This window comes from Grammomys surdaster, unplaced genomic scaffold (assembly GCF_004785775.1).
Source record: "Grammomys surdaster isolate TR1022 unplaced genomic scaffold, NIH_TR_1.0 67, whole genome shotgun sequence".
Lineage (NCBI taxonomy): Eukaryota > Metazoa > Chordata > Mammalia > Rodentia > Muridae > Grammomys > Grammomys surdaster.
In genome coordinates, this window is record NW_021604569.1 from 12,667,648 (window position 1) to 12,693,552 (window position 25,905).

At 41.5% G+C, this 25,905-nt stretch overlaps 1 protein-coding gene across 1 annotated transcript in view; it reads right to left on the reverse strand.

Moving 5' to 3' along the window:
- Nucleotides 1-25,905, reverse strand: part of Egfr (epidermal growth factor receptor) — a 160,957-nt gene that overhangs the window by 4,377 nt on the left and 130,675 nt on the right. Inside the window, exons 13-23 of the mRNA XM_028778862.1 lie at nt 22,897-22,938; nt 20,840-20,915; nt 19,689-19,830; nt 18,393-18,515; nt 16,619-16,717; nt 12,606-12,791; nt 5,495-5,650; nt 4,525-4,600; nt 3,078-3,224; nt 941-1,038; nt 15-182 (exon numbers count right to left, since the gene is read on the reverse strand). Of these exons, the coding sequence (XP_028634695.1) occupies nt 15-182; nt 941-1,038; nt 3,078-3,224; nt 4,525-4,600; nt 5,495-5,650; nt 12,606-12,791; nt 16,619-16,717; nt 18,393-18,515; nt 19,689-19,830; nt 20,840-20,915; nt 22,897-22,938 (1,313 nt within the window). The remainder of the gene's footprint in view (nt 1-14; nt 183-940; nt 1,039-3,077; nt 3,225-4,524; nt 4,601-5,494; nt 5,651-12,605; nt 12,792-16,618; nt 16,718-18,392; nt 18,516-19,688; nt 19,831-20,839; nt 20,916-22,896; nt 22,939-25,905) is intronic.

Below are 25,905 nucleotides of genomic sequence, written 5' to 3' on the forward strand. Positions count from 1 at the left end.
GAGAGATTGCATACCAGAGAACTCAGGAGGGGAGTCCGTGATGTGGACGGGCTGCTGAAGAAGCCTTGCTGTGGGATAAGGTACTCGTCAGCATCAACCACATCTTCCATGTCCTCTTCATCCATCAGGGCTCGGTAAAAGTTGGAGTCTGTAGGGCTCGGCAAATGCATTCTTTCATCCCCCTGGTGCAGAGATTTTAATACTATTACAAAGGGCAATGGGGATTGTTCTGCTTCCTGGCTATAGAAGTAAAGGCCTTGATTAAGGGTGCCTACAGGTTTGCCAGCTTAGTTATAGTATAACCCCTGTGGTAGTCCTCATATATACAGCTCTTTCCCCATATCAGTGTATGGATACTTGGAATGTAATAAAACACAGAATTCTCCTGAGTCTGACAACCTCCACATGAAAAACAGTTTCAGAGAGAGGAGAAAAAGAAGCTATGGGAACATTTATGTCCAGTACCCAATGCTATGCAGTATACTTTTCATATATTATTTTACTGAAGCTTTAAATCCACAAAGACAAATGATCTTGCTTTCATGCTTCCAGAATTAGAGCCAGGCCAATGGGTTGTACAAGGTGGCACAGGTGTGAACAGGGAGTTGAGAGAGAAGCCATGTAGGTTGACAGTGAAGTCTTGCTTCTCTCTTTAGCAATGATAGGGCTCTAATTAGCCAAAATAAGAGGTTACACTTGCATATGAGGAGCAGGTTGGGTCCAGGTTTGACTGCTTAAATGCAGTGAGGACTTGGAGTTGTGTGGGAGCCACTATTTATCCCCATGTAGTTCAGTCATTGTATCACAATGGAGGCAGCTCCAACACACAAAAGGATTTCTTAACAAGAACAGGCCCCACAGGCTGTGTTGACCCAGCACAGTGGCATCTGGAGGTACTGGAGAAATTTTGACCATGGAAGAACAAACTTTGGCCTGGTACCTGGATAACAAGGTAGCGTTGTGGGTCTCGGGCCATTTTGGAGAACTCAATGATCAACTCTCGGAACTTTGGGCGGCTATCAGCATCTATCATCCAGCCTGAAAATAGAAGTGAAACAAAGCATAGCAGTTAGAACCCTGGAAGGAATGACAAGGAGGGCTTTAAGCATTTTATGCTGTGATCTTGTTAGGCAAATGAATAATGAAAGCATATAATCTTTGTGAGAGCCTTGGTTTATGACCTGACACTGGTTAGCTCTTGAAGTCCCTGAGAAGTTGTAACCCAGGGTCTTGTGCAGTCATTCCCAGCCCTATACAACAGTTTTCAGTCAGAGTAACAATAACATATATGCTAATGTTTTACATTTGTCCTTCCTTAGTCATCATTCTTACATTGTGATCTTCTGTGACCACAGGGTATTACTGTGTGCAATCACTACTGATCTACTCTGACTTTGATATGTCTCTGTGTTTTGTTTGTCCTAATCCACAACCTTCCAAACTAGAAGCCAGATTAAATTTAGAGAAGCGTCAAGGCCTTATTGCATTCTCCATTCAGTTACCATTCATGCAAGTGACAAGGCTGGATCTGTGTTCTATCTATCTATCTATCTATCTATCTATCTATCTATCTATCTATCATCTATCTATCTACCATCTAATAATTTATCTGTGCATTGATCAATATATCTATGTATCTATCAATCTATGTATGTATGTATGTATGTATGTATGTATCTATCTATCTATCTATCTATCTATCTATCTATCTATTTATCTATTGTCTATCAATCAATCAATTATTTATCAGTGCTGGGGATTGAACCTAGGGTCTCATAATGCTAGTACTTTCTGTATAAAGATATATTTAGTAGTCACAGTGATGCATTGCTTTACCCATGATCTAAACATAGATCCAGCCATGGGGAGGATAAACTGTGCACTTGAAATCCTTGTGCCTTTTGGGGATTCGATTTATTTTTTCAACTGGATATCAAGCTATTTTAGGCTAAACTGCTATGTGACCTTAGACAAATAATGTAACCTTTCTGAGCCTCAGCTTCCTCAGCTGAAACCAAAGCAGTGAAAATAGACTAATTCTCTGGTCCAAAGTTCAGAGTTATATTGTTATTTATGTTAAAGCAGCTGTGCTGGTTAGATTTTTTGTCAACTGGAAATGAGCTAGAGTCATTTGGGAAGAGGAAACTTTAGCTGAGAAAAATGCTTCCAGTAGATTGGTCTGTCAGCAACATTTTGTTGATTAATGTGTTACGAGGGAGAGCCCAGCCCACTGTGGTTGGTGCCATCCTTTAGTTTCTGTTTTTCTGTTGTCTAAGAAAGCAGGCTGAATGAACCAGGGAGTGCAAGCCAGTAAGCAGAGTTCTTCCATCTTTGCTTCAGTTCCTGCCTCCAGCTTCCTGATTTAAGCTTTTCCCCTAGCTTCCCTTGATGACAGACAGTAATCTGTAAGCCAAATAAAGCCTTTCCTCCACAAGTTGCTTTTGGTCAGTGTTTTATCACAGCAGCAGAATGCAAACTAAGACCACCGCTCTGTCATATTCCTATGCTGTTTCTATGCCAATGCTATCACATGTGTACTATTACTTTCAGAGCACACTTGCGGATGTGTGTGGACTAATAACACGGATCCAAATGCACACTCCTGTTGACATTAACATGATTAACTGCTTTACTGCAGGGGGCCTCACATAAATCCACTGTTTGAAAGATTTAAGCCAAAGAGGAAACACTGATTCTATCAAACTCCCATGGTTACTCATTGTTAGGCATTTTGAAACATTAAGTCTCTCTAGCAACAGGTCTCAAACGTAATGCAACTTTGTAAATTCGTTGAGCAACTGAGATAATAGAATATCTGGGAATAATGGCTTATGAAAGACTTCAGTTTTAATTTATTTGCTTGCAAATATGGGCAAGTATGAGGTCAGAATGAGTCAAGCAAGTGATTCTTAAAGAATGCTTGCTGGAGGTGTTTATGATGTTTCTGGAAGTGTGTGCCTGCCTTGAAGGCCGATGCTATTTCTTCGGGGAAATGAAGGCCTGGGCTATTTGTCTAAGAGCAGTTGCATCCTTCCAGGCAATCGACAGGAGGGTAGATGGTCACCCCAGTCACTCACACTTGACCATGATCATGTAGACATCGATAGTACAGATAGGTGGCTGTGGAAGGCGCTCTCCTTTCTCTAGGATGGATGAGATCTCACTTGCAGGGATCCCATCATAAGGTTTGGACCCAAAGGTCATCAGTTCCCACACGGTGACTCCTGAGCAGACAGAACAGGCAAAGAAAGTCATTATGTCATGAGTTAATGGTTAACACACCACCTAATCCTTAGCTATTATTGTTTGTAAGTATTTTAAAACCTATGTTTCTGTAGAGGGGGAGCCATTGGTTTGACTACTGATACATTGGGTTTACATATCAAGTAAGATAATAGCATCTGTTTCATAGCACAACTTCAAGGATATAGTAAGATCTTATACAATAACCATTTAGCTCAATGTAAGGCATATATTGCTGACTGATAAGTAGGATAGTTATAACCTTAAAGACAAGGACAACTGTGGAGCATGAGTTTGCTACCTTTATGCACACAGTCATGCAAACAAGGACCTTACGGAGCAAGGTTGTAAACTGCATGCCATTTGATATAGTGATATATTGATATATTGATGCTCTTTGTTTGGTAGCTGATATGATCTGACATATCTGTTTCCATGAGGGAACATGTTCAGGGCAACCTGAATTTGTGTTCCTTGGTGATGACCACCCATGTCTACCTAGTTCAGAATAAACTATCCCTTTCCCTTTGAGATGACAGTTACGCTTTATAACCACAATGTTTTCTAACCTTTCCCTGAATTGCCTGGGGAGAAATTCAAGGACCAAGTGCCTGATATAGGAACCAACGGCATTACTGGTTAGGCCACAATAGGCTCAAGATAAGGGAAGAACAAGCAATCTAGGCTTGGCAAGAGTGGTCACCTGTGAAGGTGAATGTCACCTGTGCATGGCTGTGCTGTAGTTGGGCCCTGGTAAGGCAGGTCTTCCTTGGGAACAAGCAGTAACTACCTTCCCATTCTTACTTCCTCCCCACAGTTATCCTTATGGATCACCCTTGCCAATCTACTCTCTTTAACACAGAGACTAAATCAAACACCACATGAATCAACAGTCTTGGCTATCTCATAAGAAAACATTAATTCTCTATCAGAAATGCTTGCCCTATGAAACCTCATTTGCCATTTTTGGTTCATGTCAAGTTCACAGCAGGGACTTATGTTTGTTTGACCTCTGCAGGCAGAAGCTTAACCCATATTTGGCTCCTCCTCCTCCACCCCCGTGACCTTTCTTGCAGCATGTGTTCATGGCTGTCTCTAGTGATACTTGGTGTGGTAGTTAAGCTTTGTTTCCTTTGTCAGATTCTCTTAGTTCAGTAGATGGACATGCTCACTGTCTTGCAAGGTAACACTTGCATATCAGAGCATAGAGTGTCAATTAACAAATAATAAGAGCCTGCTTAGCCTCAGTACAGATTCATTAGCGTCAGAATTTTGACTCACCATAGCTCCAGACATCGCTTTGGTGTGTATAAATTCGGTGTAAAATTGATTCCAAAGCCATCCACTTGATAGGCACCTTGGGACGATGTGAGAGAAAGTAGCAAGACTATTAGCTTACAGCTAAAACATTCTGTCACTCTAGGTGTAATTACAGTCGACTAATGTGGTAAATAAAGTGACCTTCCTGACACACTTCAGGCCTATGCCCCCCCTTAGTAGGGGGGGTTTTAAATTTACCAGAGAACAGGTGGGTCCCCGAGTTACTTCATGAAAGCTGCCACTGAGAACATTTTGGGCAATGGACTGTTTTGATGAACTGAGGCTGTGGAATTTCCCTGCAGTCCTAGCTCCCAGACTTTGGGTATGTTTTCAATAACCAAGTTCATGGGGTTCAGAGTGCTATTTAGAGACACACTGTCAGCATGATAGGAGGGCTGTAGCTGGGGATGGCTGGGGGACCTTGGGGGGTGTCTGACAAGGCTGTGAACCCTTCACTGCTGTGACAGAGCCCTAGACAGGGCTAAAAACAACACAGAGGGAAGATAGCCAGTACTCTCACTGGCAATCCTGGCGTGAGTCATAGACTCACCGGAACTCCCAGAACAACACAGCTTGTTAAATATTAGTCTCAAGAGAGGGTGTTACTAAATTAGTGGCGATATTTCCCAGCTGCTCTTTTGAGGGGTGTTTTCCTCCTAGAGGAGGGAGTGGAACTCACAGTTGTTTATAGTCACCTGGAGATGGGAACTGGCTCTCTTTGGCCTCTCGGCAGGTCTCCCTCTTCACTATTCCCATGGAAATCTATTTACAAAGTAGAGGATGACCCTGACTAGACTCAGGTCATGGTGGTGGCTGCTGTGACCACATTCAGAATCTATGGTAAATGCTGTCCACAGCTGACAGATAGGGGGATGAGTCGATGAGTCTGGGCTGTCAGGACAATGCTTCCTGACTTACTCTCAGGACTTACTTTGCCCCCCTCTGCATGGTATTCTTTCTCCTCAGCACCTAGCAGTTTGGCCAGCCCAAAGTCTGTGATCTTGACATGCTGTGGTGTCTTTACCAGTACATTCCTGGCTGCCAAGTCACGGTGCACCAAACGCCGGTCTTCTAGATAGTTCATGCCCTGAAACACAGAGGACCCTTCAGTGAGGGAGTGAACCAACCTGGGGCCTTCAGTGAGGGAGTGAACCAACCTGGGGATCTCCAGTGTCATGGTAAGGTAGCGCTTATGCATCTGAATGGAAGGTTAAGTCCACAAGAATCTCTAGGCTGCTCAACACCAGGGACTACATTTTTAGCCTTTGTACTTTGCTTGACAGATACTGCAACTTACAGTTGTTTAAACATTAGGAATTATCCAGAATGAATGACAAGACAGACGAAGGAAGCTATAACCACACGTGATCAAGAGCTTTTCTCCATCCAGATACTCAAGTTGTAAGAAGAAGGGGCCAGAGGAAGAGTAAGGCTCAACTGTCAAGTGCAGTCCTCAGGTTTCTGCTTCAACTACAGTTTGCTACCTTAGCTTCATGAGGTCTTATACATCAACTCTATCCTTATTTAAAGGGGATTAGTGCACATCTCACGAGGCTATGGCAAAGCAGGATTGCTTGGTTGCGTTTGAGGCTTGGTTGCATTTGAGGCATACTTTTGTCATGTTCCTTGGGCTGTTAAATGTGAATCCCTAACTGATAACAAAGAAAACTTTGCCCAGCTTTACTTTCCAATGTCTTTTTAAAGTTTACTTTTGAAAAACTACAAGTATGTGAACATTGAATATGTTTTACAAAACACCATCGTCTCTCACCTCCTTGGCTGTTTTATAATGCTTCTGCAATTGGAATCAACAACATAATAGCAATACAGGAATACTGCTCGACACGTAACTAGCACACTAATGCCAAATGAATTCCCAGAAACTCTCCCTTATTCAGGAAGTGACTACGTATTTTAGACACTGTTCAGTTCACATGTTTCTTTTTGAAGAATTGCATGTGCAAGGAAATAAAAGTGCAGAGTCCTTGTGTCTACTAAAGAGGATGCTGGCAAATTCTTCACTGGACTAGCTCTTCCAAATTAGGAATCGCTGAGGGATTGGAAGTAAAAGGCCAAGAAGGAGCAGAAGCCAACGAAACACTTCAAGCATAGGACTCACTTTCTTGGCCTTTCTCTTGTCTAGTTGAGCTCGAGAGGCTGCCTCTTTCCTCATGCCACCTCTCTGAGTTATGGAGCTGTAACTCTGTCGTAGCCTTTGGGGCCCTTGTATCTTATAAAAGTAAGGTTTCTACTTATTAAATATGATGAACTTTCCCCACTAGGGAAGGAGGGCTAACACTTGGCCTCCTGCCTGTGAAAGATGTCCTCACTGGTTCCCTCCCTGCCCCTCTCCCCTTGCCTCTCCCTCCCCTCCCCATTCCCTTCTCTTCTCTCCTGTCTTTCATCATTGCCTTTTCTTACCCTTGCTGTCTTTATTCTTCTGCACAGTGTCTTACATTCTTTCTTCACACTGAAAGCTACAGTGTGGGTGTTGCACAGGCTTAGAATGACAAGTCACATACGGTCTCTATGCCGAGGACCTGTCACTCACTCTCCTCCTCTGCCTTTGTCTAAAGCTTCTTGTTTTAGGTCGTTTTATCAGGCTTATAAGGAGGACTTGAGAGTTCATTTCAAACTGCATGCTACTACCAGCTACCTTATGTAGCTGCTTTAACTGTTTAACAGACTGGAGTGTGGTGGTGCACACCTGTAATCAGAGCATGTCAGAAGTAATGCCAGGAGGATGTGGAGTTCAAAGATACCGTTGAATTTAAGCCCAGTCTGGGCTATTTGAGACTGTGTTTGAAACAGCAACAAAATGTTCAGCATAGATTTGGTTCATGAGACACATTTTGAGCATCTGTTGAAGAAATGAGCAATTGAATGATAGCAGCAGCTACCAACTTAGTGCAGCAGTCTCTCTGGGTGGGTACCTACAAGGCCACCTTGTTAGAGACCCAAGGGTTCAAATCTAGAGCAGCCTGCTTCCCAGACAAGCTCTCAGTCTCCAGCCACCATGGGGATTAGCCCTAACTTCCCCTGCTGGTGCCTTTGAATGAAATTTGTCAACTGGGCCAAAGCTGCTTGTGCTACCAAAATCAAAACAACAAAAGTCTAGCGCTTGGTGGTGTGTCAAGAATGCAGTGTCATTGTGTGAGTCTGATAAATCCATAGAGCCCTGCAGCTCAGCACACACACAGACTCAGGGCTTTAAAGGAACATCTTGGCCTTACTATAAACATCGGTTTCTTCAGAAAAAAAATAAAGCTTGGAAAAGCCAGAAGAGAGTTTGCACATGCTCTGTGGTATACAGTTCAGCGAGGGTCTTATATGAAGTAAACTGGGGACCGAGAGATTAGATCTATTGGAACCTAGACACAACCCCATCCACTTCTCTCTGCCACACACTTTCAAGGCAGTTCGAGAGGTCATCTCAGAACCCAACAGGGTTATATTTTAACTGGTCGTGACAGATAAGAGCTGTGATATTGCTTATGAACTCTCCAAATCTAAACAGTAATATCAGCACTGACCCCAATGGGGCCTCTTGGAAGTTCTATTTCCTGCTTCTTTTCACTTAACTGAGTTTAACATATTTATTTTTGTCTCGTTGCTACAGGACAGAGAGAGTGAATTTTGAACAGCTAAGGTTAAAAAGTGATTTTGAAGAGTGAAACATCAGCTTTAAAAAGCTGGCCTAGTCGTCTGCCTCGTAGGGATATCAAAGGTCTTTAGGGCATGCTATGTTACAGAGCCAGAAACGACTGAGTGTGGAGAGTGACATTTGAAGACTGACCTCCCAAAGGCTGTGTATCTCACATGTCTTGGGCAAAGTTCAGAGAGGCTACTGCAGTTCAGAGAGGTTTCTGCCCTGCTCTAGAAACCATGAAAAGGATAAGCCCAGGCTTAGTGGCCCCCTCATTTTCCTGTGCAAGGAAGGAGAGGAGCTGGGATAAAGATGGGCAATGTCTGTGTGCTTTTGCTTCATGCGCAGAAAAAGAATAGTAGACACGTGAGCAAGTGTGCATGGTGTTCAATCCTCATCCGGATACTTGTTGGATTCTGGTGAACCTGCTTTTTCCATTCATGCTGTAAAGGGATCGGTTTATGTGTACTACTTAAATGTAGTTATATATTTTTTATTTTAAATGATAAAAGGAAAAATTTTTAAATACTCAAAATAAAGCAACTAATTGGTCATTTCACCATGGGTACTGTTGTGTTGCGAATTTATGAGATGTGTGCTTTGAGGACAAATGAATCTTATGAGTTCTTTCTGGCCCATTGTGGATAAGAGCAGGGGGCACATTGAAGCACTCTCGAATCTCAGTCCCTGAGCACCAAAGGTTCTGTGTAGAAAAGAGAATCCATTTTTTTTTTGGCCATAAATGATAAAGAAAGTATAATTCTCTTACAGTCTACCAATTTATACTGGTTTCTTCCCTAACTAGCACCTTCCTCTCTCCATCTCTTCTCGTTCTCACATCTCCCTCCTTCCCTCCTTTCATCCTTCATTTTTGATCTTCTTGATAGTTTAGTTCAGACAAAGAAAGTGTGTAACCTCCAATATCTCAAAAACTTTTGATGCTGGTCAATGCTTTTGTGGGTCACAGAAGGTATTTGTGGGGTAAAATAGCCCTACTGTGAAATGACAAGAGTTTAGTTTGTCTTGAGCCACTAGACACATCTGGGAAGTTTTTCTTTGCTCTTATAGAAGTAAAATAGTTTAATGCTGAGATATGTTACCACTAACCTAGGAACAGAGTTTTCTCCTTATCACCTTTGGGGGCATACACTTCACCATTTGGCTAGTTCTATATGGCAGGCACAGTAAAGTTTCCATGTGAATTTCTAGGCAGATGTACCACAGGCCAAGAATGAACTGTCCCAAGTATGGAAAGACTTCCAGTCAAAGTAACCTTAAGCAAAACACAACAGCACAAAATACAAGTAACAGGTTGAAATTATGATTAATATTATGTAGAAAACTGTCTTAAGAGACAATCAAACCTCAGAAATGTATTCAGAATTGCTGTTTATGGTAGGCACTATCATGCTTTCAGAAGGGCAGTTTTAGAAGATACTCAAACTTCCAGTGTGAATGCAAAGGTCAGGGGAGAGGGGGCGCTCAAAATCAGGACAGGAAAATGTGGGGTACGAGATGCTACTTTCAAATAAAGTAAAATTGATTGAGATCTAAAATAACACATTGAGTTAGACAGATTTTAACCACTTCTGACCTTGTTTAGCTAGAAGAAAAGGGAATGAAAGAAGGAAGCACTCAACGAGCAGCAAATGTACACTGGAAATCTGAGGCAGGTGGCAGGCTGGCTCTTCTCTCCACTACCATGCAAAAGGATGTATGGTAGAACACAAGGGGCTCTCAGCAGTCAAAGAAGATGGAACAGCTGGCCCAGCTTACCCAACTCACGGATGCCAGAATCAAGTTTTGAACTTATAGTTCACTGAAACAGTAAGCCTATTTTGGTTTGGGCAAAACTCCAAGAGACTGTGTAGTGTGTATGTGTGTAGCCAATATGGAATACAGGGACTTGCATGTAATGTGGGCATTCTACACTGAGCCATGCCCCATTCTTAAGAGGACTCACTTTTGTGGAAGCTGAGGTGCAACATCTCCAGGAACCTCTGGTGACCTGGGCATCAGTAGTCATGCAAGAGAAGTTGTCTCTAGGGATGTAAAGTTCTGGTAGTTCTACTCCAGTGTGGGGATACAGCTAGTTCTTACTGTACTGTTGGGGAAAGTGGTCACAGACTCAAGAATGAACTAGATATCCCCAGAGAGCAGAATGTGGAAATAAAGGAAGTAGAGTAAAATAAAATGAGAGGAATAAAACTTGAGAAAGGAGTGCATCATGCCCTGCCTTAGGGAATGTTGGAGAAAATACAAGTGAATTCCAGAGTTCAGGAGTGAGGACGTGGATAAGCCTTCAGATACCATCCTATATCTAGTATATAGCTGTTCTGGGTTAGCTAGAAGTCAGCTACTGAAGCAGGTCAAATAGTGCCCCAAATTTTCGTATCTATTTGGAACTGCAGAATGAAATTCTATTTGGAAATGAGATTATAAAAATCTGATTACTTACAGGTTAAGATACAACTACCTAGATTTTGGATGGACTCTAAGCCCAATGATTGAGATCTCTTTTTTATATGTATTTATGGGACAGACCTTGGTTTTTGTATGTGTTCCTGATATGTAGAAACTAAGACAAGCTAAGTAGCATAGCTGTAACCTCATCTCTTTGGGGTGAGGATATTTAAAACCTGCTGTCTTAGTATTTTCCAGCCCAGTGACTGATGGAGACGGGAAAAGTCAGATGAATAAAGAAGTATGGACTCAGCAATGCTGATAGAAGCTAAGGAGTTCTGGGGACACCAGAGGCTGAGGGGCGAGCAATGGGTCTCCCAAGAACCTTTAAAGCCAGTGCCCCTTGAACACTCTGAGGTTGGACTGCTGACCTCCAGAATTATGAAGAGATAGCTTTCATAGTGAGGAGACACCAAATCTGTAGGGCTTTTTCATGGTAGTATCCGAAAACAATTACATATAAGCAATATACATTTAGCAGCAACAGGAATCCATAGCAACTGGGGCACACATGATCCTGTTCTCAGACTACTGTCTAACACTCATAATTTAACTCCTATATTCTATGCAAAGCATCAAGACTGGACAATAAGCAGAGGCCAGCACACATGGCCATACTAGCTGGAGTTGATGGAGTGGTCACAACTTTCCAGGTTGCGACTGAAGCATCTCAGATGGTATAGCCATATAAAGGACATTTTGTGGTTTGGATCACTGGGGAGTGGGCTGTTCCTTTTCCAGCATGGCCCAGAGTATCATACCAAGCAGGCCTCATCCTATGCCACAGCTCTCAAAAAGTTGTTCTTGTTGTATTATATATACATGCGCTTGTGTCTCTGTTAGAGATGGGTGAGACGAGTTCAAAATATCCTGCTACATGCCAGGAGCAACTGCCACCATGACCAGGGTTTGTACGTGCTAAGAACTGGTCCAGAGCTGGAAGCCCGATTTTCTATGCTCCTGTGGTCCCTTACACATCCTTCAACATCTTACTCAACTGTCTAAAGAGGATGGGAACAAACATCAGGCTTTACCACAAATTCCTTAAATTCAACCATGTGAAAATGTACCCTTACAGTCAGAAAATAAGCCAAACTTTCCAAGTTTGGTGCCAAAGTATGATGCAGGGCTGAGACTGTGATGGGGGACATTTGAGATGAAAGGCTGAGTCCTTAAGAGGCCTATGGATAGTTAAATACTTGATCTGTTGCTCTGTGCTCATCCCGAGCTCTGTGAGTGGAGGGGGTGTGCGATCCCTCAGCCACTCTCCGGGTCAGCAATATGCCTGTGATTGGGGACACTGAAGTTGCCCAACCAGTGGCCTCTTTAGATATGTACGCCAGGCTTGATGCTGGTCCTTATCCTGGCCACATGTCCACACCACTGCCATCTCCTTAATCCACCTTCGTCTGGCCCCACTCTGTTTAGCTGACCTTTCTACTAAGTACTAACTGAAGAAATCATCTACCCTGTCCCAGAAATTATCACAGTGTTCACCAAAAAAAGGACTCTAGAGAAACAAAGACAAAATCCAGCATTGCTGTGTACCACATATGGAGAAAACTTGTTCATGTGAAATGGCTAGAATTTCAACATGAAATATGTGGCCATTGGTTCAGTGCTCAAGCCACGAAACTGAATGGAATTTAAAATAAGGAAAATTACATATCCTGAATGCAAACATACATATATATCTTCTCGGTGAACTCAGGTACCCAGAATGGAGAAACTAATAGATCTTCTTCATTTCTCCTATATCACTCTTGCTGCTTTTCTTAGTGTTCTTACCAATGATCACTGTCACCCCTGGAAGACCAGGGCGGAGAACAACATATCAAAGTACTCTGTACTATATGGAAACATTGATTCTGCTCCTGAAACCTGCCATTGGCTCTTGGGGTACACCAGTGGGCAGACCTCCCAATGTGCTTACCTTTGCAATCTGCACACACCAGTTGAGTAGGTACTGGGAGCCAATGTTGTCCTTGTGTTCTCGGACATAGTCCAGGAGGCAACCATAGGGCATGAGCTGTGTAATGAGTTGGACAGTGGAGGTCAGACAGATACCCAGCAGGCGGCATACATGAGGGTTGTCCACACTGGCCATCACATAGGCTTCCTACAAGGTAAGGACAGCAGATGTAGCACAGCTATTTCTTGGCTGATGAGAGAAGCACACAGTTCCCTTTCCGGGTAAAATAAAATTACCTTTTTTTTTTTTGGTTTAAAAGTATGTACTCTGTATACAAGTGTCAGGTTATTCAAGCCTATTAAATGCTAATATACTGTGGGAGGTAGACTCTTTTGGGGTGTTTCATTTAAGAGGAAAAGACCCACATGGAATTTTTCATTGGCAAAAGCTTTGATGAAAAAAAAAAAAGACAGCTGAATCACTGTGATATTTCAGAGTTTAGGAAATGCTACTATCTTCCTTGAGAAGATCCTCCTCCCTACATATCAAGGTTATTAATGGTGATAGTACTTTATGGGATCCATGTTTGGATCCCAGTATATCCTAGACAGTGGATGGCTTTCTCACTTCATCAGAAGTGAGCATGGGTCATTGGTACTGTAAAGACCTTGTTTTGCAGGAGAGATCGGAGTCAGCAGGTGTTCTAGAGGAAGCTCCCCCTTTCCAATATGGAAGGCTTGATCCAGACTGAATTGTGAACAGTGGCAAGAAATTTTGGTCAAGAAACCGGCACATAAAACCTCTTCGAAGATCAACCAGAGAAGCACTTTCCATGTACCAGTTCCAACCTCTGAAATGGATACACACGCATTCGAGATGCTCATATACGTTCACACGTTCACACATTCTTACGCACACACACTCACATACATACTCCTACACCCACACATACCCCCACTCACTCACTCACTCACATATGCTGCAGTATATAAATCTGTTTTGCATTTTCTTTCCATTGCTTGGCCTAAATTTAAACTGGAAAGTATATGGGAAAGTTATTAGGCCGTGGGATTGCCAGCAAAGCACAGATCACATCTCTCCTCTGGGTCTAGGAAGCTGTACAATCATAACAGCAAAGAAATCCTCTGGCTCTGCCTGTTTTCTCGAGATGTGTTTGAGATTTGGGCACATATTGTATTCATTTTAGAGGGGGAGAGAAACATCTGCAAACTGAAGCAGAGAGCAGCTTAACTGCCATAGGCTGATGATTCCTGGGACAGGAACAGAGCCGGGGCCGTGGGTGTCAGGCCACACAGAGCCTGGAGCCCTGCCAGTTGGTCCTACTAATATATGATAGACAAACAGAACTGGGTTGTCACTTCCTGCCCACACCCAGTACAATGGGAGTGTTGTGTAGTCGTGTGCAAAAGTTAAAGTGAGCTTTGTTCTTCTCTGTTTATTTTGGAAGTTGGGAAGGTGCGTAGCAAATATGCTTGGTATCCCACAACAGTCTTTGAACCAGCTACAAGCAGGCAATACTCATAAGGGAGACCCGGATGGCTTCCGTCCCAGTCTCACTGGAGGCTGGTTTGTCCCCAAGGCTTTAGTGACCCTGAAAGGCCACTGTTTGTCACTATTGCTAAAAGGAAATTTGAGTCCTTCTTTGCTGTCTTACTCATTTCTGGATTAGTTGTTTTATGAATGGGGGCAAAGGATCCCAGGAGATGCTAAATTTTTTGAGAGTTTTAAAGTCATAAATCTTAAAAATGAACAGTAAGAGGGCCAATGAGATGATTTGCCGTGTGATAGTGTTTGCTATGGAAGGCTGAGAGCTCAGGTATGACCCCTGGAGCCTACAGCCTACACAGATATATAAGGACAGAAGCAACGGCACAAAGTCATCCTCTGATCTCCACACATGTGCTGTGGAACATCCATCTCAGGGCACTCTCCTGTCATGTACAGATGTATATGAGCTCATGAGTGTACACACACAGACACACACACACACACACACACACACACACACACTTTTAAGAAAAATGAAAAGTAGGAACCTATGAAATTTAAAAGTCTTAACCAGTTAATTAAGTTACTAAAATCCATGTCAGGGGAGCTAGACCACAAAGTGTGGGCTTTCTGGAACTATTTACAAATTCATGCCAGTGTTTAAGAAGCAGCTCACTGAGGGATGTTCTTGTGGCAATGTTGATTGATGTGCTACTGAGTGCCCTGTTGAAACTGGTCTTAGAAACACAGGCTTTGCTTCCTTCAGCAGAAACTGGTTCCTTCATGCTCCTGCCTCCCTCTGAGCCTTCCAGCAACAGAAAGCACATGGCCCTGTGCTGAAGGATGCACTGTATGTCTGACAGACCCTTACTCTTGGTAAGCAACCCAGAAGGCCATTGTCACCTAGCTGGTACAGCCACAACCGTTGATCCACAAGGAAAAGACCAGAGGTAACAAGAATGAAAAGTCAGGGAGGAGCAATGGAAAGAGAAAGAGACCAAAAAAAAAGAGCAGAACGGGGGCCTTCAGATGAGGGGTGCACTTGACTTTTATGCCTTTACTTGTTCCTCCTCCAAGGTCCCCAAAAGCAGATCTTCAGCTTCTTTTCTGTAACATAGTTATCATTCAGAACAGTATGTCCTTATGTTATTAACTTGTAAACAGTGCTCAAATCCACATTATTGGGTGTAACTTGTTACCAAGAATAATTCTGTCACAACCAGAATGAATTAAAACATGAACTAAGGAAGTAAGATTGACTATATGATTTTCTTTTTAACAAATATAATTGAGATACTGTAAGTAAACCAGCTTCCCAGGCCCCTGGCTGCTTGTCCTTGGTTATGTTAATAAGACTTGGCACTGATTTGTAAATTCTGAAATCAAAGATAATTTTGCTTGACAAGTGTATTGCCAGCACACATGATTTTCTGTGACATTGCATTCATGAATTTTTCTCTCATTAGCAATGTGCAATGTGGAGCTCCCCTGAGCATTCTCTGCCTTTCTTCAACTTTCTGTCTCAGGATAGGTGTGGTTTTCAACATCTTATCAGAAGCCCTGGCAGATACTGAAGTGAGCTCTATCCAGTTCCAAGACACTCTCTTTGCATTACCTTCTTTGTATTTCTGTTCAGTCCTATCAAGGGCTAAGAAAGTTAGGAAAAATAGAGGGAAATTCAGTAGAATTCAAAGTAAAAAGATGCTCTTGTAGAACCTCCTAAATGCTCCAGAAAGAATCAATCAGCAACATGGGGTGGGGGTGGGGGGGTAGGTGATATTTAAATTAGTTGGGAGAGGCTTAGAAGGTAAGATAGTAGTCTAGTAGGCTTCACATTGTTGGTGTATGGCATCTTTCATAAAAGCAAGCTTTTTTTTTTATTTGCAAAGACAGCTAATAGAGCAAAGCAAAATGAATGCTCATTTGAGATATTGTGATGCTCTCAGACCCCAGTCATAGAAACCAGAATGACTTACTTTATGCCTCCATCCCCTCATTTGTAAAACCTGTGTTGTGGGTGCCTCCCACAGCCACTGTGGTAACACATGCTAAGATGTTAGCATCAAGAGTGGCCATGGGGAAAATATATTAACACTGAGCTTTGATTCTTTGGGGTTCAGAAATACAGTAAGTCTTGGAGAGAACTGTTCTTTCTATATTAAGAAGGATAAAAAGAGGTAAAACTGATTGTTTATGATACAGTGATGGGAAAAGCTTAGAGCAGAGCACTGTGATGCAGGTGTCAGATTCGGTGGTTTCTGAGATGAAGGGTGCACTTGACTTTTATGATTTTACTCTTTCCTCATCTAAGGTCCCCAAAAGCAGATCTCCAGCTTCTTTTCTGGAACATAGTTATCGCTCAGGATCTTCTAAACTTTCCTTATGTTATTACCTTATAAGCAGTGCTCAAAACCACACTATTGGGTATAATTTATTAACGCATCCAAAATGAATTAAAACGTGAACTAAGGAAGCAAGATTGATTCTATGAAGTCGTGCTTAAGGAGACATAAAAGGAAACTCACGTCAAGGATTTCCTTGTTGGCTTTTGGAGATGTGGCTTCTCTTAACTCCTTGATGGCCACAGGGATTTTCACTTTTTCACCTTCTGGGATCCAGAGACCCTGAGATTAAAAAGAGGGCTGACGTTAACCTAAAACATGTTGCTTTGGGAGCTGGCTGCATTTTTATTAAGGACCCCAGTCCTCGTCCTCAAGGGCTCTGCATTACACAGCCAACAGTGCTGGGACTTTTTATATCTCAGAGGCTCTTAGCTATCAAGCTCTAAGAATCTGAATAATGTTTTGGATCGAAACAAACAAATGCCATTCCATATCAGAGAAGCCTCTCTTTACAGCAAATGGAGACTATCACAGAAAACCACAACTGGACAAAATGCAGAGATCAACTGCCAATTTTCCAGAGGAGGTGCCAGAAATATTGTTAAGAGCCAAAATACCAGAAAGTCTGCTGTGAAATGGTTTTCCTAGACATGGCTGCATTAACAAGTTGAGAACATTGCAAAATCAACGGTATGCTAAGACGGAAGAGGGAAATTTCATGAGATCCTACCCTAGGTGGGGAAAACTATAGCTACTAATGACTGCACAGAGGAGAATTAGCTTCTCCCAGAGATGAGCCCCCTTATTGATTGTCCAGTGCAGAGAAATCAGCCCTGAAATCATATACACACAAACAACAAAAATAGACACTATAGGTTGTATTTATATATTTGTGCATATGTATACGCAGATATACTTATATGTATGTTTGATAATCATAAATAAAAAGGAGCTCTTAACTTAAGAGTGGGAGTCATGGGAAAGGATGGGGGAAAGATGCCTGGGAGGGAAAGAGGACGAAATTGGAGGAGAGAAAGTGATGCAATTGTATTCCAATTATTTAAAACAATCATATAGACCTCCCAAGGGTATTAATGCCCCACACCAATAATCACAGCCCCTGAGACACTATCAAAAGATGTTGAGTTTAAAATCAGTTTGGGCTACATAGTAAGAACGCGGCAAAAAAAAAAAGTGTGCTTTAGCTGGTGTAATGGTTTGAACGAGAACTGTCCACCATGGCCTTGGATATTGAATACTTAGTTCCTAGTTTGTAGCACTGTTTGGAGAAGTGTAGGTGGAGACTGTTGCATAAGCAAGTACATCACTACAAGAGTGCTATGAAATTAGAAGTTTCACACCATTTTTGTTCATTCTTACTGCGTTGTGCTTGCATGTGAAGACGGGAGTTCTCATTTTCCTGCTCTTGCCACTGGGCCTGCAGCCTGATGTCATGCTCCCCTGCCATTATGGACTCTAACCCTCCAGAATTGTAAGCTAAGATAAAGTCTACTGTAAGTTGCCTTGGTTATGGTTTTATTACAGCAATAGAGATGTAACCAACACAGCTAGTTATAAATGCAGTGTGGCTCATTAATAATTTAAACTGGAATCAGACTTTATAAAAAAAATGGATCTAGAAAAGAAGATTGAAATGCTCATTCCATGATTTATTCTAACAGTTCAAGAAAAGTAGCCCCTATATGTCTCTACCCGTTGCACACGCTTCCAGTCTATGCCTTTATCGCGGTCTATGAAAATGTTTTTGATTTCACAGTGATAACAAAAAATAAATCCCTTCCAATAGCCTGGGGGGACACTAATTCCTACACCTTCAATTAAACAGGTAGATGTTGATAAAAATCAAATTACTTCGAATCTGATTTACCCACACAGAAGAGCACAGCAAACACTGGTTCCCAGAAGCCTAGTGCAGACCTGTCTCCAGGAATGTTACCTTATACACTGTGCCAAATGCTCCCGAACCCAGAACTTTGATCTTTTTGAATTCTGTTTCCTTTAATATCCTCAAGAGCGCTTGGTTCGGAGCTTCTCCGCTGGGTGTAAGAGGCTCCACGAGCTGTGAAGAAGGGAGCAGACCTGAGAAGCTAGCACCATATTCCACAATATGTGAGGTAGAGTTGAGTCATTCAGAGCAAGAGTGTCCAGCAACTAACAGCATGGGGCCATGCTATGTTCAAAGGAGCAGTGTGTTCAAAAGGAGCAGTGGACATCTGTTTTTAGTAATATACATTACTTAGTAATATATATTACTTAGTATGTACTTAGTACATAACTAATATGCATTAGTAACACAGATCCTCTAATATAGGTGTTTAACACAACAGCTACACTTGAGGACTGTATTTTTCATTTCTGTTTTGTCAATCAGTTTTAATTGAAGTACAGTAGCAAGAAAAATGTTATACCATAACCATTTGGGCCATCTCTGGATCTCATAATGCCTCCAGGCTTATGAGGGGCAAAGGCTTCATAACGCAATGCCAGACACAGGTGCTGTGCTAAGGGCTGTGAAGCCTAAGACCCATGCCATAGAGATGTCATAAAGGAGCAGCCACCATAAAATTTCAATCTCTCTCTTTGTGACTCTTTTCCTAGGAACACGACCAGGAGCTACCCCTCAGTAGGCCACCACTAAGCTTTGTATTTCAAAAGACACTGAGTAAAAACACATGCTTTGTTGAATGGAGATTTCCAAATAACTAATTGTGTATAATTGGAAATTTTTTGATTCTTCCACCATAACATATAAATAATAATGACAATTATGTATGTGCTATGGTTTGGGCAAGTGTCTTCCAAAGGCCCATGTGTTAAAAATGGATCATGAATGATGACATTAGGTAGTAATGGGGCCTTTATGAGACTGGGACTTCAAGGAGGCTTTTAGGTGACTGGGGACAAGTTACCTAGAAGGGAGATTGTCTCACTAGCTCCATCTCCCTGGCATGAGGTGAGTTAATGAGCTCCAGCATGCACTCCTGTCCAAAGCACAAAACAATGTTGCTAACCCAGAACCTCTTAAAACCATGAGTCAAACATACTTTTGTTCTTCAAACATGAATTTTCATGGGTATTTGTTATACTGATGGAAAGCTACAACAATCTCGAATATATAAAATTCAACATTACAAATTCTCAAAGGAAGGTTTTTTTTTTTTTTCCTCCTGGGCAGCAGTTGGTGGTAATGAGGATGTTATTGATCCAGAGGCAACCAGGCCTCGTTGCTCACCTCTCTCTCCTGAAGCAGGCGGCGCAGGGTACGCTTTCGGACAATGTGACGCCTTCGCATGAACAGGCCGATCCCAAGGGCCACCACCACTATGAAGAGGAGGCCACCCACGATCCCAGTGGCAATAGATGGGATCTTTGGCCTGGAATAAGAGACAAGAGAAGGTAATATGGGCATTTTACACGTGTCCTGTACCTCTTACTACAGTGATAACATTTAAAATTATCTCAGAAATTGGGATATGTGTGGCTTATATAGGGGAATGTACTGGCCGCTAAGTTCCAAGGCAAGGTTTCCAACATTTTTTAGCATCTCTGCCAGAAGTCAGTTTCCTTTTCAGAATTAAAGACAACTGAGGCCTCAACTCAACTTCTCTCAGTATTATAATTATTTTTATAGTCTTTTGATAAAGAAAATATTAATATAAAATTCAGAAAGCATTTTAAGAAAAGAATACCACTTTTTAATGTTTATTTTTTGAGAATTTCATACATGAGTACTGTATTTACATCATTACTATTCTCCTCACTCCACCACAAACTCCCTTCATGCCCCAAGTTGTAAATGTATACAACTGGCTCTGTCTGTTTAGTATTGCTGACAGCTATCAATCTGTCAATCCTGTCCGTGTCCGTATATGTTTAGGGCTGATCAAACGAAATTGGATAACTTATCAGCGGCTTGTCTCTGGAGAAAATTGATTCTCCCCCTCTTAGCAGACAAAGAAAAGCCTGTAGCTTTTCATCTAGGGGTGGTTTTTTTGTTTTTTTTTTTTTTTGAGATTTCCAGTACTGCCATTGTGCAGGTGATGTTCAGACTATATTTTTGAGCAGACATTAAGAACAGACATCCTGGTCCTTTGGCTCTTACAGACTGTACCCTCTGTGCCATCATGTCACCTGAACCTTAGGTGTAGGGAACTTTAGTATAAGTAAATCCTACTTTTTATATGAACTTGAATTTCATTCTTTCTAGGAGAACATACATGCAAATGAAAAAAATTGTCAGGTATTTTCCCATAGCCATATTGGGAGACCTTCCAGGCACACTGAGACCCTGACAGGGTCTCCTACTTTTAATGGGATCCCAATGTGAATCAATGAACTCAATGGAAGCAAAACCCGATAGGATTTAGATATAAAAAGCATCACCATTGCTGTGACTGTTGCCCCATGGTATCCTTAAACCCCAGGAATTCATTAACTTGCTGTCTCACCAAGGTCAAGTCTAATTTCAGAAATATGAAAAATCAGAAGTCATGTCTTCAATTTCACTAAGGAGTATCTGAATTAATATTACTAATTCTGAATTTGGAACCTTTAAGGATTATATTTTATTTCTTTTATGGTGGTGTGGTCCTCCTAGGCTGACAGCTATTATCCTTAAGAATCTGCCTCCATTAGAGTTTCTGTTAGATTTATTCTTCTTTTCAGGAGAACATGTTAATGAATAGCAAAGATTCAGTATCAGCACTATTTACATATAGATAAGGTACCAAAGTCCTCACAGACCTGTCTTAATTGAATCAACTGTACATCATGAAATGGTGCTTTCAACATTTCCTTCTTAGAGAGTACAAGTCATCTCCTGCGCTACAGAACAACCCCCTACTAATAAAATTAATGAGTTTTCAAAGTTTTAAAAGTGCTCATTGGAATATATGAGGGATGATTTGTTTCAGAGCATGTATTGAGAAGCCACAGTACCAAACGCAGGTGGTTTAGAAAAGAATGGCAGCCTGGTATGGCAGTCTCCTGAGAGGCTCTGCCACTGCCTGACGAATACAGAGGCAGAAGCTCACAGCCAACCTTTGGACCGAAGTCTCCGATGGATGAGTTGGGGAGGCACTGAAGGAGCTGAGGGAGTTTGCAGTCCCATGAAGGGAGCAACAGTGCCAACTGCTCAGATCCCCCCAGAGCTCCCGAGGACTGGACCATCAACCAAAGAGTACACATGAAGTGATCCATGGCTCTGGCTGCATATGTGGCAGAGGATGGTCTTACTGGACATCAGTGTGAGGAGTGGGCCTTGGGCCTGAGGGTCTTCAATGCCTCTGTGTAGTGGATTGCCAAGGCAGAGAGGCAGGAATGGGTGGGTGGGTGGGGGAGAACCCTCATAGAGGTAAGGGAGGAGGGATGGGGTAGGGTGTTTCTGAAGGGGAGACCTGGAAAGGGGATAACATTTGAAATGTAAATAAAGAAAATATCCAATAAAAGAAAAGTGATCAGAATAATAAAAAATAAAACAAAACGTCTTTCTTAAAAATATTAATAATAAATGATGTACAAAAAGAAAACTGTTAATAAAGAAATGCTTGCGAAGCATGGTCTCTGACTGTTTTAAAGGTGGGGATTATTCAGAAAACCATTTAAGCAAGTCCTGGAGGCTGCCTAGGAAGACAGGGGTCATTGCTGGAGAAGTGTCCTTGGAAACTCAGAGGGGAGACAGGATTCAGAAGGGTTCCAGGCCTGAGACAGGCTTTACTTTATTTTGCTATTTTAGTTGATGACAGAAGAGATCAGCTACCACAGGATGAAGTTAAGGCAGAGATGGTGAGAGAAGGGAGTTTTGTAGACACGCCTATAACTGGGATATAAGCCTAAGGATCAAGCAGGTATTTTGTAGACAATCTCAGTTCTGCACTGCATGCTGGCTGCTTGATACCACTGTTGCACGACGACTCTGAACGGAAATTCATACATAATTACATAATTTAATGTTCCTTGGGGCAGCATTTCAGTCAATAGTAGGAACTGATTAGAAACAAAATGATGAGGGAAATTTATTTGCTTTGCTGGGCAACATGTTTCAAGAAGAAAGAAAATAGAAAATGTCCTTAAGTTAGATCTTTTCATTTGACAAAAATGTCCTTCACATCGTGTTTGTGACATGACCCCTTGGGATACTGAGAGGAAAAGAGGAGGCTTTGAGAAGTGCTGAGCCTTATGTAAAGCAGCTGTATTTGCAGAAACAGATACATAGATAGGTCTGGTCCATAGTGTCAGCCTTCTGTGAAGCTGGCACTAGCGCTGTCCATCACATATGCTGTCCACTGACCAACAAAGCAGACCCAGATCAAGAAGGCGGAACCTGAGACCTGTGGCTGGCCCAGAGGATTTGGAAGAAACTGGAAGGTGAGAGGGAAATCAGAGATGGCTTCTGGTCTTAGATCCAAAAGGTCTATCAGATCCAACATCATTGAACATACCCAATTGGTGGTTCACATCCTTGAAGACCTGGTCCAGCACATCTGTAGAAAAAAAAAAAGAACCACAGCATTATTCATTCTTCTTCATTGGCATTTGTTTGATAATTTTCCACAGTAAGTCATAAAGCAATTGTGGTAAATTACTCTTATATACCTATAATCATAGTGACCTTGAAATTGGGTAGTCGCTAATGTATTTTCTATACATTAATTCAATTACATAAAACAATGCATTTGTTCATTTAGTCAGAAAATAATTTTTGAGTGACAGGCATAATATAGCCTTCAATAAATCAGTCAGGGCATTACTGAAATGCAGCACAGTGTATAGTTGCCATACAGCTGGAACCAAATGCCATGATAGCCAGGGGAGCGGTATGTCAAAGACTACATTTGGAGGCATATCCTAAACATTCTGTTTCTACTATGCAGGGTGGGAATTAGTTTTAATCTATACCCTTTGTTTTTCTTGAATTTTGAAGGCTTAGCTCTCTGACTTTTCCTTGCTCTCAGATAAAGTCATTTGCAATGGCTTTGGCCCTTCATCCATAAACCAAATTTGCCGGTATTGCATCAATAAGCAGGAGGCCTTCTAGGTACACAAAGATAGTCAAAGAAATCTAGGAAGCATTCTCTAGTGTCAATCACTCTCCTTCAAATACACTGTCTGGTGGTTTGTTTATTGTTGAGTGTGAAACACCAGGGGCCAATCCCTGCTGAGGGGATTGACAGTTTGGACAAGTTGCTTGATTTCATACAGCCTCTGAAAGCAACACTGGACAATTGCCATTAATTTTCAGCAGGAAGCTGTGATCAGTGAGCTCAGAGGGAAAGACAAACCAGTTCACATGTAACAGGATGACCAACAGGGACAGTCAGAAAGAAAGGATTGGGGCATCACAAGAATAAGAAACCTGCGGGAAAGCTGATAGCACCTCCCTTGCTTCTGGACTCCCAGTGCAAGCCAAAGAGGTTGTATAGATTACTTCTGTCATGTTCTGTCCCTGACTCAACTCCTTCATTATTTCAAGAAATTTATAATTATAATTGTAGTGACAGGTTCACAGGGACATACAACTAAAGTGGGCAAATTCTTGTGGGACCTTGTTTAATTTAAGAGGATAAAAAATGTCAAGAAATGTCCCTTTCTTTGTTTAATGTAAAAATAATGTTCAACTTAAAGATGAATGTGCCTCAAGTCTCCTCACACTTGCTGAGGTGGACACATCTGTGTCTCTGGAAGTTATACAGGTCTCTTATGCTGTAGTCTAGCTTCTAACACGGCAGGCTCATAAATTGCGCGGATTGCTGAGTCCTATAAAATCTTTTCTCCCCATGAAAATAGGAAAAACACTACTTTTCCAAAAAGTTAGAGGGGCAGTATGTTAGATGACGTATGAATATTTAAGAGGGGAAAGGTGTCTTCTTTTTTAGTTGTCCTCATCAATATTTCACTTTTAAAAAATCCATTTTAATCAACAATTTTCTGTGTAATTCATTACTTTGAGATAAGTTCAGGCAGTAATAACAAGACTCAATAAAAGTACATGTTCCTCATCCGACTTAATAAAATTAGGAAGGAAATTTAAAAAAAAAATCAGCCTAACTAAGCAGGCAAAATTTTAATCTACATTATGAAAAAATTCCATCTTTCTCTGCTTGAAAAACTATTTCTTATTCAAGGTAAGAATTCGTACTTGTAATTCTTCCTGCCCAGTGACTTTTGGGGTCCCCCTTAGGGCCAGTAGTGTATATTCACAGGTAGAAACATACATAACACACTTATTTCCAAAATAGAGAGGAAGGGAGATATTAATTTATTATATAGAGCTCAGGCAGTTTATGTGTTAGAGAGTCTGCCCCAAAATTGCTTATGCAAGAAAAATGAGCTAAGTTAAAAAGGGGCAGAGGATAATTTTCACAGACATTGCAGAGTTTACAAACTGGACGAAGTACCCAGCGAGCTGATGCACACACACGAAAAACTGGATGGACCATATTAAATTACTACCACAGAGGTGGCAAGTTCCAATGCACACCGTAGCTTGAAAAATAAAATCACCGATGATTCTTTCCTTATCAGGATAATGGGAATCTCAGACCATAAGCCAAAGCAATTCCTCATGTTGAAACATTGTTATCCTATCCGTCACCATCAGATATCAAATGTTGACTTCAACTATCACTGTTTCTGATATTATTCTGGAGATTCTGAAGATTCTATTTACACGATCAGAGACTTTTGGAAAAGAAATTAAAATAAAATATTTCAAGGTAATATGATTGTTTTCCTAGAGAACCAATTGTCCTAACAGTCACAGTCATGAGAATATCCATTGTCACCTCCACCAATGTACTCACTGGGACAACTATCACTGCCATCCACATAGTCACCATCGCCATATCCATGTCACCATCATCACCATTATCTACATCACCATCTCCACTATCAATCTTATTAGTGCTATCACCTTACCATCAGCATCATTACTGTTCTTGCTACCACCAGCCTTATCACCAACACTCATCATTTATGAATCAAGTGCTCATCCTGTCTTAGTCACTATTTAAGTGTATTACAGACATTGACTTATGATCACAAAATCTTGTAATCCATGCTGAATTATTTACTATTGTATTTTATGGAAGTATCTAGTTAGATATACAGCATCCTAAAGCCATGTAGTTGGTATTGGATAGATCCAGAGAATGAGTACTAGTTCTGAGTAAGGATGATGGTTTTAAGGAATACAATGAGATTCGTATTAAGTATTTTATATTTATAAAATTATTGCATTCCAATAAATCAGATGTATAGAATCAGAACATTTCTGCTAATATGCTCAAAATAGCTTTAATTTATGCTGTAATAGCTTAATAATCAAATAGGCTTTAAAAAGGCACTTTGAAGCAACATTTCAGGAACTGTTGCTCTGTGTGTGTGTGTGTGTGTGTGTGAGAGAGAGAGAGAGAGAGAGAGAGAGAGAGAGAGAGAGAGAGAACTGTGTA